The 13,259-nt window shown below is 44.2% G+C and overlaps 1 protein-coding gene across 8 annotated transcripts in view; it reads left to right on the top strand.

Moving 5' to 3' along the window:
* The window catches only part of CHN1 (chimerin 1), a 156,040-nt gene extending 144,953 nt beyond the window's left edge, over positions 1-11,087 (top strand). For 6 of the 8 annotated variants that reach the window (XM_034785637.1, XM_034785634.1, XM_034785635.1 and 3 more), the window contains 2 exons: positions 6,012-6,117; positions 10,183-11,087. In XM_034785637.1, coding sequence (XP_034641528.1) covers positions 6,012-6,117; positions 10,183-10,354 — 278 coding nt within the window. In that variant the 3' untranslated portion in view covers positions 10,355-11,087. The remainder of the gene's footprint in view (positions 1-6,011; positions 6,118-10,182) is intronic. The other 2 variants (XM_034785640.1, XM_034785641.1) reach the window with 1 other exon arrangement.
* The last annotated feature ends 2,172 nt before the right edge of the window (positions 11,088-13,259 follow it).

Genomic DNA, 13,259 nt, shown 5'->3' with positions numbered 1-13,259 from the left:
TTATTAATTAAGTACTACTTAAGTGCTTCACATGGGTGCTATAAATTGAGATGAAAGCAGGACTAAGTATGTGCCATAGATTATAAGAATGTTGTATTAAGTGATCTTTGTTTCAGTTTCCCCTCCATTTTTCTCAAATGTTTCCTTTTCACTACACATACTGGAAAGATATGATCTTCTTAAAGTAGTGTCCCTGTGGGTGCTCTACTCTTGGTGCGCGCCACACACCCTCAATAGGAGATTTTCATTAGCAGTGTCCGTTCAGCCCACACATGTGCTGTTGATATTCTTGTGCTCTGTACCAAGGCTATATCAGACTGCGCAAGCAAACCGCTCCCTCAGTTCCTTCTCAACCACCTGATATGGAGACGGAGCTAGTATGTCCGCTTCTTGTCTACCATGGTAGTTTTGGAGCGTCTTGTTAGTTTAGTTTAGTATTTGTTTAGCATTTGTGTACAAAAACAAACAAAAAAAAAAACAAAAAACTTTTCTGGTTATAGGACTCCCTCTGGGGAAATTCTTCTTGTGATGGACATGCCCAGTTCACCAGGGTTCAAATGCTGCCTCTCATGTAAAGAGGCCATCCCAGTCAGAAACAGACACGCTGCCTGGGTGAATCGCACATGCTGCGGAAGTGCAACTTCTGCCTAGTCCTGAAACCTAGGGCTTGGAAGAACCAGGAAGTTATACTTCAACTCCTCATGATGGAGCGTTCCCTCTGCCCCGCTTCAGAACCAGGTCGGGATCCCCCTGGACGTGAGTCTCCAGGAACCTCTAGAGCCCCTTCCACCTTCCTGCAACATTCTCCTAGGAAGATTTCAGAGTAGCAGCCATATTAGTGTGTATCCGCAAAAAGAACAGGAGTACTTGTGGCACCTTAGAGACTAACAAATTTATTTCAGCATAAGCTTTCGTGGGCTACAGCCCACTTCATCAGATGCATTTGTGTAAAAAACAAACAAACAAAAAAAACCTAAAAACTTTTCTGGTTATAGAGACTCCCTCTGGGGAAATTCTCCTTGTGATAGACATGCCCCGTTCACCAGGGTATGTATGTATATTTCTTACTATATGTTCCATTCTATGCATCCGAAGAAGTGGGCTGTAGCCCACGAAAGCTTATGCTCAAATACATTTCTTAGTCTCTAAGGTGCCACAAGTACTCCTGTTCTTCCTAGGAAGATAAATCCTTAGAGTCCTCCTCCAAAACCTCTCCAAAAAAGGAAATATAGTTCCTCTCCCAGCCAGTACCCCTCATAAAGGCCTCTGTCTCCAGCCAGATCTATGGCCTCTGAGAGGTCTTCCTCAAGGCTGGGTACCATGGGTGGGAAATGCTTCTCCATTATGAGGGATGCGGGAAAATGCCAAGGCTCTAAAACTAAACAGGGCTCCAGGAAGACCTTGGTATTGTCAGCTGGGGACAGTACCAAACATATAGGGTCATTACCGTCATCTCAGACTCCACTCTGTGTGCCCTTCCCACATGGTACAATGTAAGTCTTCAACCTCATCAGCGCCAACCTCAAAGCCTTCCACAGCTCTGGTACCGTCGGATAAGGACAAACACTCAACACCACAGGATTTCAGATACCAGAAGGAACTGGCAAAGACTGCTGAACCAGAGTCTCCATTGTTAGCAGGTACTGAGCATCTCTTGGTACTGGGAACTTCTTAATCTCCAGATCCCTTTACATCTCTGGTGCCTTCGCCCCGCCCCATTCTCTGGGAGCTCCTCCATTAAAAGAAGAGGAGGATGATGATGATGACTGTTCCTCTATTTCTTCCACTTCAGTGCAGGGTACTCTGGTATACCCTTACACTAACCCCATCTCCTGAAGGGGTATGGAAGGTGCTCCAGAAGCTCATCACTCCTGGTTTTAATAATCCTGGATGCCATCCCTTCCCCTGTATGCACCTCAAAGGCCATATTAGGATCCCCGGGAAACCTATTGTTGGCAGTTCTCTAGGGCCCTGACCATATCCCATCGGGACGATAGGGAGACCCAAGCTTCCCCACCCCAGCAGTAGAAAGAAACATTTGAGGAGCAAGAGTCCAGGGCAACTAAAGAAGCCACAAGTCAGACCACCATCTCGGCCTCTTTGCCAGATGAGGCCCTGATACTTCTCCCCTGCCCCCCATCTGCAGCCAATTATTTTTGCCAGCTCCAGGACCTTGTTAAGTGGGTGACAGACTCTCTAAACCCATCTGATGTGGCTCCACAACAGGCATCATCAAAGCACCAGTTTTGATGGGACCATCAAGGATCTGAATTTCCAACCCTCATTAGTCTGCCAGCTTCAGTGTTTTACCTACCTTCTCCCATTTGGCAACAGGCTCTTCCAGTTCCAGAATGCGGGGGAGAGTATCACCTCAGACAAATGGGTCCTGGGAGTAATATCATCGGGCTATGCCATCCACTGTACTTCCCTCCCTCCTCATTCCATTTCCCCGCCCCTCTTCAGGGACCCCTCTCACGAGTCCCTAATAAGGTACGAAGTAAATGCCTTTCTTCGTTTAGGAGCAATAGAACCGGTACCTCCTCAATACAAGGGAAAGGGCTTCTATTACAATTATTTCCTCATACCAAAGAAGAACAGAGGGTGGAGACCAGTTCTAGATCTAAGATTCCTAAACAGATTCATGAGTCCCCAGAAATTCAGGGTGGTGACCCTAGCAACTATAATTCCTTGTCTAGATTCAGGGGATTGGTTTCAGCTCTCAACCTCCAGGATGTATACTTCTATATAGCGGTGCACCCATTTCACAAGAGATTCCTCTGATTTGTGTTAGGCTAGAATCATTTCCAGTATCAAGTGCTCCCCTTCAGCCTCTATGCTCTGAGAGTATTCTCAAAGGTTCTGTCAGTAGTGGCTGCTTACCTGCTTCACCAGACTATAGTGGTATTTCTCTGACATCTAGGGCATCACTTCCCGTGGACAGGTTCCAAATATTATTAAGCCTTGTCAAATCAATTCTTGACAATCTCCAGACCTCAGTCAGAAACTGCCTTCAACTTCTGGGTCACATGGCCACTTGCACTTTCGTGACAAAGCATGCAAAATTACACCTCCACTGTTTTCAGGGGTGGCTCAGAACGGTTTAGTCGCCAAACAGATACAGTCTAGGCAAGCAGGAATCAGTTCCCCAGTGGGTGAAGCATTCCCTATACTGGTGGAAGGTTCTTCACTATGTAGGGGGTCTCCTTCCTCCAACTTGCACCAACAGTGACTAACCACAGACGCATCTCTCTTGGGTGTGGGGTGCACTTTGGCTCCCTGACAGCACAGGGCAAATGGTCACCTCAAGAGACCACCCTCCATATCAACCTCCTGGAGCTGAGAACAATAAGAAATGCCTGTATGCATTTCCTACCTCTCATCAGACACAGATCTATCAGTCATATCAATTGACCAGGAACGACAAGATCCCCTTCCCTCTGCACCAAAGCCATAAAGTTGTGGAATTGGTGCATAAAGCATCATATAAGGATTTCAGCAATGTATCTGCCTGGCATACAGAGTGTCACTGATGACACACTCAGCAGGTGCTTCTCTCAAGAATACAAATGGGAGTTGGATTATCAGGTTCTACACAGAATCTTTCAGACTTGGGGGTTTCCAGAAGGAGACCTTTTCGGCACAACCACAAACAAAAAATGCCACCTATTTTGCTCAAAGAGGGGGAGGGAGGGTTAGGTCACAATTGACTGGGAGACGCATCCTCTTGCCTTGGACAGACAGACTGTTTTATGCCTTCCCTCCAGCACCTCTCATCCTCAAGATGATCAAGATCAAGCAGAAAAAGGCCAGAGTGATTCTCAGAGCCACAGTGTGGTTGAGGCAACCGTGGTTCTCTTACCCATTTCACCTCACTCTCTATCCTCCAGCAGATCTTCCAGCCATCCCTCAACTCCTCTCTCAGGACACTGGACACCTGACGCATCCCAACCTGGGCATTCTTCACCTTAAGTCGTGGTTCCAGGATGGTTTGTGGGGCTAGAATCATGCTGCTCTACGGAGGCACAACACATATTGTTAAATAGTAGAAAAGTTTCCACCAGAGCTACTTACCTTCAGAAGTAAACAAGATTCAGCCACTGTTGAAACTCCACAATGCTGCTTCTGATTCTGCCCCACGTCCTCTCATTCTGGAGTACCTGCTACAGCTTAAGAAATAGGGACTGTTCCTCAATTCCATCAAAGTTCACCTGGCAGCCCTGACAGCCTTTCATATTGCCATTGAAGGTTTCTCTGCTTGCTCATTCCACAACCACAAAATTTATGAAAGGCTTGGGGAATCTCTTCCCAGAGATAAAGGTTTCTGCTCCTGCTTGGGACCTGAATATGGTTCTCAAAAGCCTCCCAAACCCCCTGTTGGAACCAATGGCCACCTGCTCCTTATTGAATTTATCAAGGAAAACAGCCTAGTGGCAGCTACCTCAGCCCACAGTCTGAGAGATTGGGGCTTTAACGGCAGACCTCCCCTTTCACAACATTTCACAAGGTTAAGGTGTCCTTGTGGCCCCTGGTTTCTCCCTCAAGTAACTTCCGAATTTCACCTAAATCAGACCATATACCTGCCCGTTTTCTTCCCAAAACCACATACTTCAAGCGGGAGACTGTTCTCCACACTCTAGATATAAGAAGGGTGTTATCCTTCTATCTAGAAAGAACTAAATCATTTCGTAAATCCAATAGACTATTTCTTTTGATTGCAAACAGATGTAAGGGTTTCACCATTTCTACCCAGAGACTCTCTACATAGATTTCTGAGTATATTATAACTTGCTACCAGGCTGTCAACGTTCCACCCCCTATCAGCGTTTCAGCACACTCAACTAGATCACATTATATCTATGTCTCGCCTTGAAAATGTTCCCATTCCAGAAATCTGCAAAGCCAGTACATGGTCTTTGGTACATAACTTCCCTAGATACTGTGCCTTGGTTGATGCGTCCAGGTCTGGTGCTGCAGTTGGCAATGCAGTTCTCTCCCCTGTGCTGGAACTCAATTCTGAAGCCCCTTTCTCCTACTGGGGATACTGCTCAGGAGTCACCAAGAGTGGAGCACCTATAGGGACACTACTCAAAGACAAAGAGGGTACTCAACTTGTGCGGTAAGTGTGGTTCTTTGAGATGTGTCCCCTTATGGATGTTCCACTACCCACCCTCCTTCACCTCTGCTTCAGAGTTTCTCCTGAGATGCGGTGGTGCAGAAGTAACTGAGGGGGCAGTTCATCCAGGCAGCCTGATATAGCCTGGGTACAGGGCATGAAGATACCAACAGCGCATCTGAGGGCTAAATGGACAGTGCTAATAAAAATCTCAGATTGAGGGTGCCTGGGGCACACACACACACACACACACACCAAGAGAGCGCTCATAGTATCTTGAAGAACCACAGTTACTGCGCAGGATGAGTAACCTCTTTTCCTGTCACCAAGTGTTGAATGATCCTATTTACCTGACAATGTCATAATTCAAAGTAGCCTTAATTTTATTTTACTGAGAATGAGAGTGATTGGTAATGAGATAAAGGACCCCTAGAGATGAAATCTCAGACCCATTGAAGTCAATGGCAAAACTCGAATAGACTTCAGTAGGACCAGAATTTCACCTCTAGGTCACTTGTGCAAAACTAAGTCAGTAGTCCAAGTCAGTAGTCCAAATTACTATCTTGACAGCTTTTTCAGTACCTATGAGGAATGTCTTGGTGGACTCAGTTCAGTTACTAGTGGACAGGAATTCACGTCACAGCTTATCACAGCTCTTCTCCTCTAACGTTGTTCTTGACAGTGTATTGGGAAGGCCATGGAAACTGTTGTGACAGAGTCATTCCAAAAGAGACCTTCCAGAAAAAGGGGGAGGCACATTGATTAAAGCAAAACCAAAGCTCATTGACATTGATGACCTTCAGTCATCAGACCTTCACTCCCCAAACCTACCATGTCTCTACTTCTCTGCTTGAAGTCTGGCATTGTCTGCACTGATATTTAAATGTTTCTGTTTCAGAAAGCATGGATCCTGATGAACAGTTGGAAACACTTCATGAAGCATTGAAACTACTGCCACCTGCACACTGTGAAACCTTAAGGTATCTCATGGCACATTTAAAGAGGTATGTGGTTTATTTTAAAAGAAATTAGATAAATTCATCTGAAACAAAGACCAATCTGCAGCCTCTACACAAGTCTGTGTAAGCCCCATAAGATGTATCTGGGGCCTTGTAGAGGCTTCTATAAAGCAAATTCTGAGTTGTTTTGTAAATTTAACACAGCACTACAATTTCTCCAGTGTCATTTGTTATAGCAGAATGAAAAAACAAACTTAAATACAGTAACTCCTCACTTAACGTCCTCCCAGTTAACATTGTTTTGTTACGTTGCTGATCAATAAGAAAACATGTTCGTTTAAAGTTGTGCAATGCTCCCTTATAATGTCGTTTGGCAGCCGCCTGCTTTGTCCACTGCTTGCAGGAAGAACAGCCCGTTGGAGCTAGCTGGTGGGAGCTTGGAACCAGGGCTGGTGGGGGCTTGGAACCAGGGTGGACCGGCAGCCCCCCTATCAGCTCCCCATTCCCCCAAGTTCTCTGTGTGGCAGCCACCCAGCAGGCCATCAATTGCCAGCAGTTCAGCTGTCCCTCCTCCCACTGCCATGTGCTGCTCCTGCCCTCTGCCTTGGAGCTACTCCACGGAGCCTCCTGCTTGCTGTGGGGGGTGGAGGGGAAGAGAGGGGCTGTCAAGGTGTCCCCCTCCCCCTGCTCCTGCACCCCACTTATCCCATCTTCCATAGAGCGGTGGGGACACACGACAGGGCTCAGGATGGAGGGAGCTTGCTGATCTACTTAACAAGGCAGTGTACTTAAAGTGAGGTCAGCATACTTAAATGCGCATCTCTCTCTCTCTCTCTCTCTCTCTCTCTCATATACCATGTGTGTGTGTCTCTGTCTCTGTCTGCTATGCTGTCTCCCCTCCCTCTATTCATGCTGCCTTGTAGAGTGTGAGGCTACATTAACAACGAGTTAACCCTTGAGGGCTCAGCCAATTGCTAGTTCATCATTTAGCAGTAAGGCATTCCCTGGGAAATATCCCACTCTCTGACCTCAACCAAGCTTCACAATCATCATCACTGTGTACAGTATTAAATTGTTTAAAACTTATACTCTGTGTGTGTGTGTGTATATATATATATATATATATATATATATATATATATACGTGTATAACGCGGTCAAAAAATCTTACCACGTTATAGGTAAAACCGCGTTATATTGGGTAGGGAAGGATGTACCTCCCCAAACAGCCTGGCTCCGACCCCTATCCGACCCCCACCTACTTCCTGCCCCCTGACTGACCCCTCAGAACCCCCAACCCATCCAACCTCCCCCCTCTCCTTGTCCCCTAACCGCCCCCCGAGACTCTCTGCCCCTTATCCAACCCCTCGGCGTGTCGGAGCCGTCCCTAGAGGGGTGTGGGGCCTGGGACAAATCAGCCCTCCCTGCTAGTCTCCTCACTGTCCACCCAGCGCTCCTGCCCGCCACTCGCCTCCTCACCCCACCTACCCGCCCGCCTCCCCATTAGTCTCCTCACCATCTGTCCGGCGCGCCTCCCCCCGTCCGCCCAACCGCTGCTCTCCTGCTCGCCGTCTTCCCACCCGCCTGCCTCCTCACCCCCCTCCTGCCTGCCACTCACCACCCCACTTGCCCACCCCCCTCCCGCCCGCCTCCCACCCTTAACACGTCGCTCAGAGCAGCGTGTCGGAGCCTGATGCACTGATCCGCCGGCACGCGCAGCCCCATCCCCTCAGAGTGCTGCTTTACCGCGTTGTATGTGAACCCATGTTATATCGGGTCACGTTATATCGGGGTAGAGGTGTAATAGTCTTTTGTCTGGTGGAAAAAATTTCCCTGCAACCTAATCCCCCCTATTTACATTCATTCTTATGGGGAAATTGGATTCGCTTAACATTGTTTCGCTTAAAGTCACATTTTTCAGGAACATAACTACTACATTAAGCGAGGAGTTACTGTATGTCTTAAAAGAATAGAGTATTAAAATACACTAAAACAGATAGACAGACATTGTGCTTTCTCCCACCTTCTGCACTCTCCATAGGCCTTAAGGACTTAGACCAGTAAAAAAAACCCACAATTTTGATGCAAATAATAGTAATATGCCTAACCAATTTTTATTCTATTTGTAGGTACTATAAATATCTACAAGGCAAGAAACTATTCCCCTTCTGTTGTCAAAGTATATACGAAACCACAGAGTAAAAAATGGAATTGGCATATTAACTACTGTGCCCATTTTAATTTGTGACATGTACCTATTGTCAACATGTACCTATTGTCATGAATAATCATTTCTTGCTGTATAAATAGCTTCATTTTAAGTCTTTTTAGTGAAAACACAGTTGCACTGTAGGATTTGTTGAGTCTGCTCAATATGTCCAGCAAAATGCAACCCCAGGGCTGCTGCATGTTCTGGACCAGATATGTCAGTGTCCACTTATTTCAATGGAACTTCAAATGAATGTATTAGTATAGCCTCAGGAATGGAAGACCAGCAGCAAAGTAGTTAAAAAGCAAACTTTACTACTTGTAAAGCTGATTTTTCATATCCTATTGTTCAAGGGTTGTTGCTGATCTATTGATTAGCAGATCAATTTATAAATTCTTACGCTGCTGGCATTTGCTAAGTATAAGGAGGAAGGGGCAACACAATTTATAATATTTCAATTATTTTTAGTTTCTGTTGTTTAATATACTTACTGAAAAGAGTTGTAGTGAGGGAACAGCTAGCTCACTCGCTTTTTGCAAAATTTAGTTAATTAGCCATTGATCTTTTATTTGGAATCATAAACTAGGAAGCAGGGTTTTGGAAATACCAGAATAATATGTCAAAAAAAGAGGACATCAAATTCTGACAACTATTGTATAAGCCTGAAGGGATTTTATTCAGCATAGGAGATTAGATAGTTCAGCAATGTGAAAGAATTTAAGTGTTTTTATAACCCACAAACTTCCTACCAATGGATATTTAGTCATTTACAAGAATCCTTATGGAGATTTGTTTTATAGTAAAGCAGCAGTGTATATTAAGTCCTTTGTTTAGTCTGCGAACAAACTCATTTACAAATCTGAATTTGTTTTATTGAGAAAGGCAATTAACTGCCATAAACCAAAGCAGAAGTTTAGTGTCTCTAGACAGCATTTTGTTTACTACTATTATGCCGGTAACCAGAATTTGGGGAGACATTTATTCTGTGTCTCCGCACTTCTTAACCGTATACTGTCTGAGAATACTCTATATATTCTGCTCTGTGTGCATACGTGGTCAATTATATTCTGTGGTCCACCCAAAGTTAATATAATAGCAGATGGTGAGCTGGTGGACCCTACGTTCCAGATAACCAGCAATAGGAAGTTGCTACAAGTGGTGGCAAAGCTGCACTAGCAGTTTATAACCCCACTCTATTAGGGACCCAAGAGCTGTGTGATGCAACCAAGGAGGGGTGGGGTAAGCCTGCCAAAGCACTGACTTAGCATATTTGTTAGATGGCCTCTACAAATGAGGCTCCAATGCGGCCCTGATGGATTTTAAAGCAGCCCCAGGGTGAGTCCCCGTTCAGGTGCTGCTGCTGTTGTCTGTGCCAGGGGATGTAATTTGCATCACTTGTGCCTGTGGGAGAGAATCTCACCCCCCATAGTCCAGTTGACTACTTCATGACATGGTTAGTTTGCAATGTATATATCAAATGAATTCAGATGTGACTATAATAGAATGCATGAGAGAGAAACAGTTTGATCAGATTTCCCCTATCCTGTAAGTGGGAACACTGCATTTGTGGTGAATTTTAAATTGGTAATCTTATTATAGTCCTGTAAAGAGGATCTTTACACTAAGTTTTGCCTTCCCACCTAAATGGCCCTCAGTACGTTTATAAATGGCAAAAGTAGCATTACTGTGCACCCATGTTCTGATTTGTAGGAACATCCCCCCATACACCCTACATAGGGCCTGTGAAGCAGTCTCTCCACAGGTTTTTGGGAAAGGTAAAGAATGCACTTTTTGCTCCTCCCCTCTGCCCAGGGGTTTTCAGACACATGTTGATGTGCACCGTGTCATCAACCAATATTTGGTATGACATGCCTTGTGTTTAACATTGTCCTCCTTTACAGGGTAACCCTTCATGAAAAGGAGAATCTTATGAATGCAGAGAATCTTGGCATTGTTTTTGGACCAACCCTTATGCGAGCACCAGAACTAGATGCAATGGCTGCACTGAATGATATCCGTTACCAGAGACTTGTGGTGGAGATGCTTATAAAAAATGAAGACATTTTATTTTGAATATTTTGTTTTGTTCTTTCTAAAAAAGGAAACAACAATATTCTGTGGAGGAAGGAATATTTTAATGTAATTTAACTGGCTCTTGTAGCTGAATTCCATATTTGCTAGAGCTTTTGATGTATACAGGATAAAAATGAAGGAACTCAGTGTCGCTTCTGTAGTGCCATTCAGCTGATGTTGAAAAAAGGTTAACACATTTTCCAGTACTAGTTATCCTGGGTGTTTATCATGTTTAAAGCAAAAATCTAAAGCTCGATTGCATGATTGGCTTCCTGTTCTCCCTGTTTTGATGAAGATCTTTCTGCAAAAGAAACAAGAGAACCGGTGCAGCATCTTTTATAAGCATCTTTGTTCTGGATAGTATGTGATTGTAATTTAGCATGTTTCTCAGTGTAAACCTATTGTGAATTTGCTTTTATGTTCTATGTAATTGGTTTCTGATACTAAAAAAGAATGATTTCTGTGAAATGGGGCTTCTGGCTGTATGTTGACATTTCCTATCATTGTTTTCCCACTTTCTTGGGTGATTTCTTCCTGGTTTCTCTCAGTTCTTTAACATGTAGTGATTTGTTTTTAACAGAAACAAAATGTGTACTTTGTCACTTTAAGTAATTCTTCACGCCTTTTATCGTGGTTGCAGTAAAATCTGCAACACTGTACAATATTTCCTTTATTGTTGTTTCAATTGTAATTTTGTATTTTTATCTGGCATGCATATATTAATTTATTAAATTTTGCTATTAGAAATCTCACATTGTGCTGTGCTTTCTTTTAAATTAATGAAAATATATTCAATGCCTTTGTTTTCACATTTATATTCACAAAATAAAATATCAACTTATTTCTTGTTGAGCTATTTGAATGATGTGTGATATTTTGGCACTCGGAATATACTGAATGACTTTTGACTGAAAAGAGACAATTTATATTTCTGTTAATTTTTTGGTAGAACATTCCTAATCTAAGTAGCTTGGAGTCTGACACTTGTTAAGGTTCCCATCAAATTCTCATGATTATTTTATTTGCAAAATTCTTTAATCAGCATCCAGAACATTTTGCAAGAGCTCCTCAGCACTTCTTAAAAAACAAAAACTAATGAAATTCTGCAAAGCCTCCAGTACTATTAATAACTTTCTATGAATTTTTCCAAAAATGTGTACAGTTATTTGCTTGTACATAGGACAGAATGCAATTTACAGTTACACAAATATAGGTGGCCAGAATAGGTGAATCCACTACTTATTTACAAATATACCAAACTATATTTGCTTCAGGCTTAAATTGTTCAATACTGACCCTGACACTTCTGCCCTCCCCTCCATATGAAGGGGAAATGACCAAAAATGATAAATAATTCATCAATCTAGGGAAGAGCAATGCATACAAATTGCTTCTTATCAGCCTTTCAGCAGTACCAATGATACAGCCACTCCATGTATTCACATTTTATTCTCTAGAAATGCTCCTGAGTGTGACAAAGCAATATTATTCCATCCAACAGTGTAGAGTCTGACTGCACATCTCTAAGCAGGTTAACACCAAGAGTCACACCACAGTAAGTTTTAGTAAACCTACAAGCACTATTTTCTCAGCTTTCACAATTTCTATAAGACTGGTACTCCAGTGAATTTTGATTGGAATTGTTGGAATTTTCTGTACTGTTGTAATCACAGCCCTAAAAAACAAACAAACCACATGTTTTCATGTTAAGGTTTCTGACTCACTCATCACCAAAAAATGGCAGACCAGATTTGTCCAAGTGCAATATGTGACTATATCAGGTCTTCACCTCCTCAAATATATTGGACCTGATTCTCCATTGCCTTGCACGTGTGTAATGATTTACACAAGTGCAAAGTGGGTGCACACTGGATGTCAAATGTTACCATTCTGATTTGCATTTATGGAGCAAGCAAAGCAAGGTCTGATGCTTAACTTAGTGGCATTTCTTAGTCTGTAAAAAGATCACTTTGGAACACCAACCAATCCATTTCAAAATTGCAGGGAATGTTCTAAGCGTCAGTGGGCACAATACTATTTATTTTGGTACAAATCAGAACACCAGAAAAGCCAGATTCACAGGAAAAGCAGGAGGCCCAAACTGCCTTGTGCTTCAGACAGAACAATCTCTCCGTTGCCCCATGCTGCTGCCTCCATGTATCAGGGGCAGCAGCTTAATCTGCTGCCTAGAGACATTATCTGTAGCCTGGAATCTAACAAAAAAAGAAGAAATAAAAAGGAGAGCTCTTTACAGGGAATGTTTATAGTGAGGGAAGAGGGGATTTGGGGGAGGGCAATGGGGACTCAGAGGGGTAAGGGGGGTAGGAGGGTTGGGAACTAAAGGGTTGAGCAGTGGTGGTGGAAGAAGCAAGGACCAGGGGGAGTGGAGGAGGAAGAAGGAACTCAGAGGATTGGGGTCTAAATGATGAGGATGGGGGAAAGTAGGGAATCAATGGGGAGTATGTGGGGCGTGGAGTGATGAGGGAAGCAGGGACCCAGGGAGTGTGGTGGGGGGACTCCATGTTGCCAACTCATGGGATTTTTTCTCTTGTGACAGATGTTTGTCAGTTGGGAATGGAGCCAGTCTGGCAACGACACAAGAAGCTCCAGTTAGCTAGCAGATGTGAGCCTTCCGATTGGCTCCCCACCTGCCTTGCTGCCTCCTAGGACAGAACAACCAATCATGGGTGCTGTGGGAAGCAGGAAGCGCTCTTTTCCCATCCCCTCAGCAACCTGAAGCCCTTCTCACAAGGAGGCAGGGGGACAGAAAGAGCCCAGCAGCCCAGGGCAGCTCTGCTCTCTTCCCCCCCACCCATGAGCAATAGAGGGGGTACTCCTCCTCCCCCCTCCCTCACTGCAGCACCTAGCCAGGGAAGGGACGGAAGGGGTGAAAAACCCCTGGAGC

Source organism: Trachemys scripta, chromosome 11 (assembly GCF_013100865.1).
Source record: "Trachemys scripta elegans isolate TJP31775 chromosome 11, CAS_Tse_1.0, whole genome shotgun sequence".
Lineage (NCBI taxonomy): Eukaryota > Metazoa > Chordata > Testudines > Emydidae > Trachemys > Trachemys scripta.
This window is presented reverse-complemented; position numbering and strand designations above follow the sequence as displayed.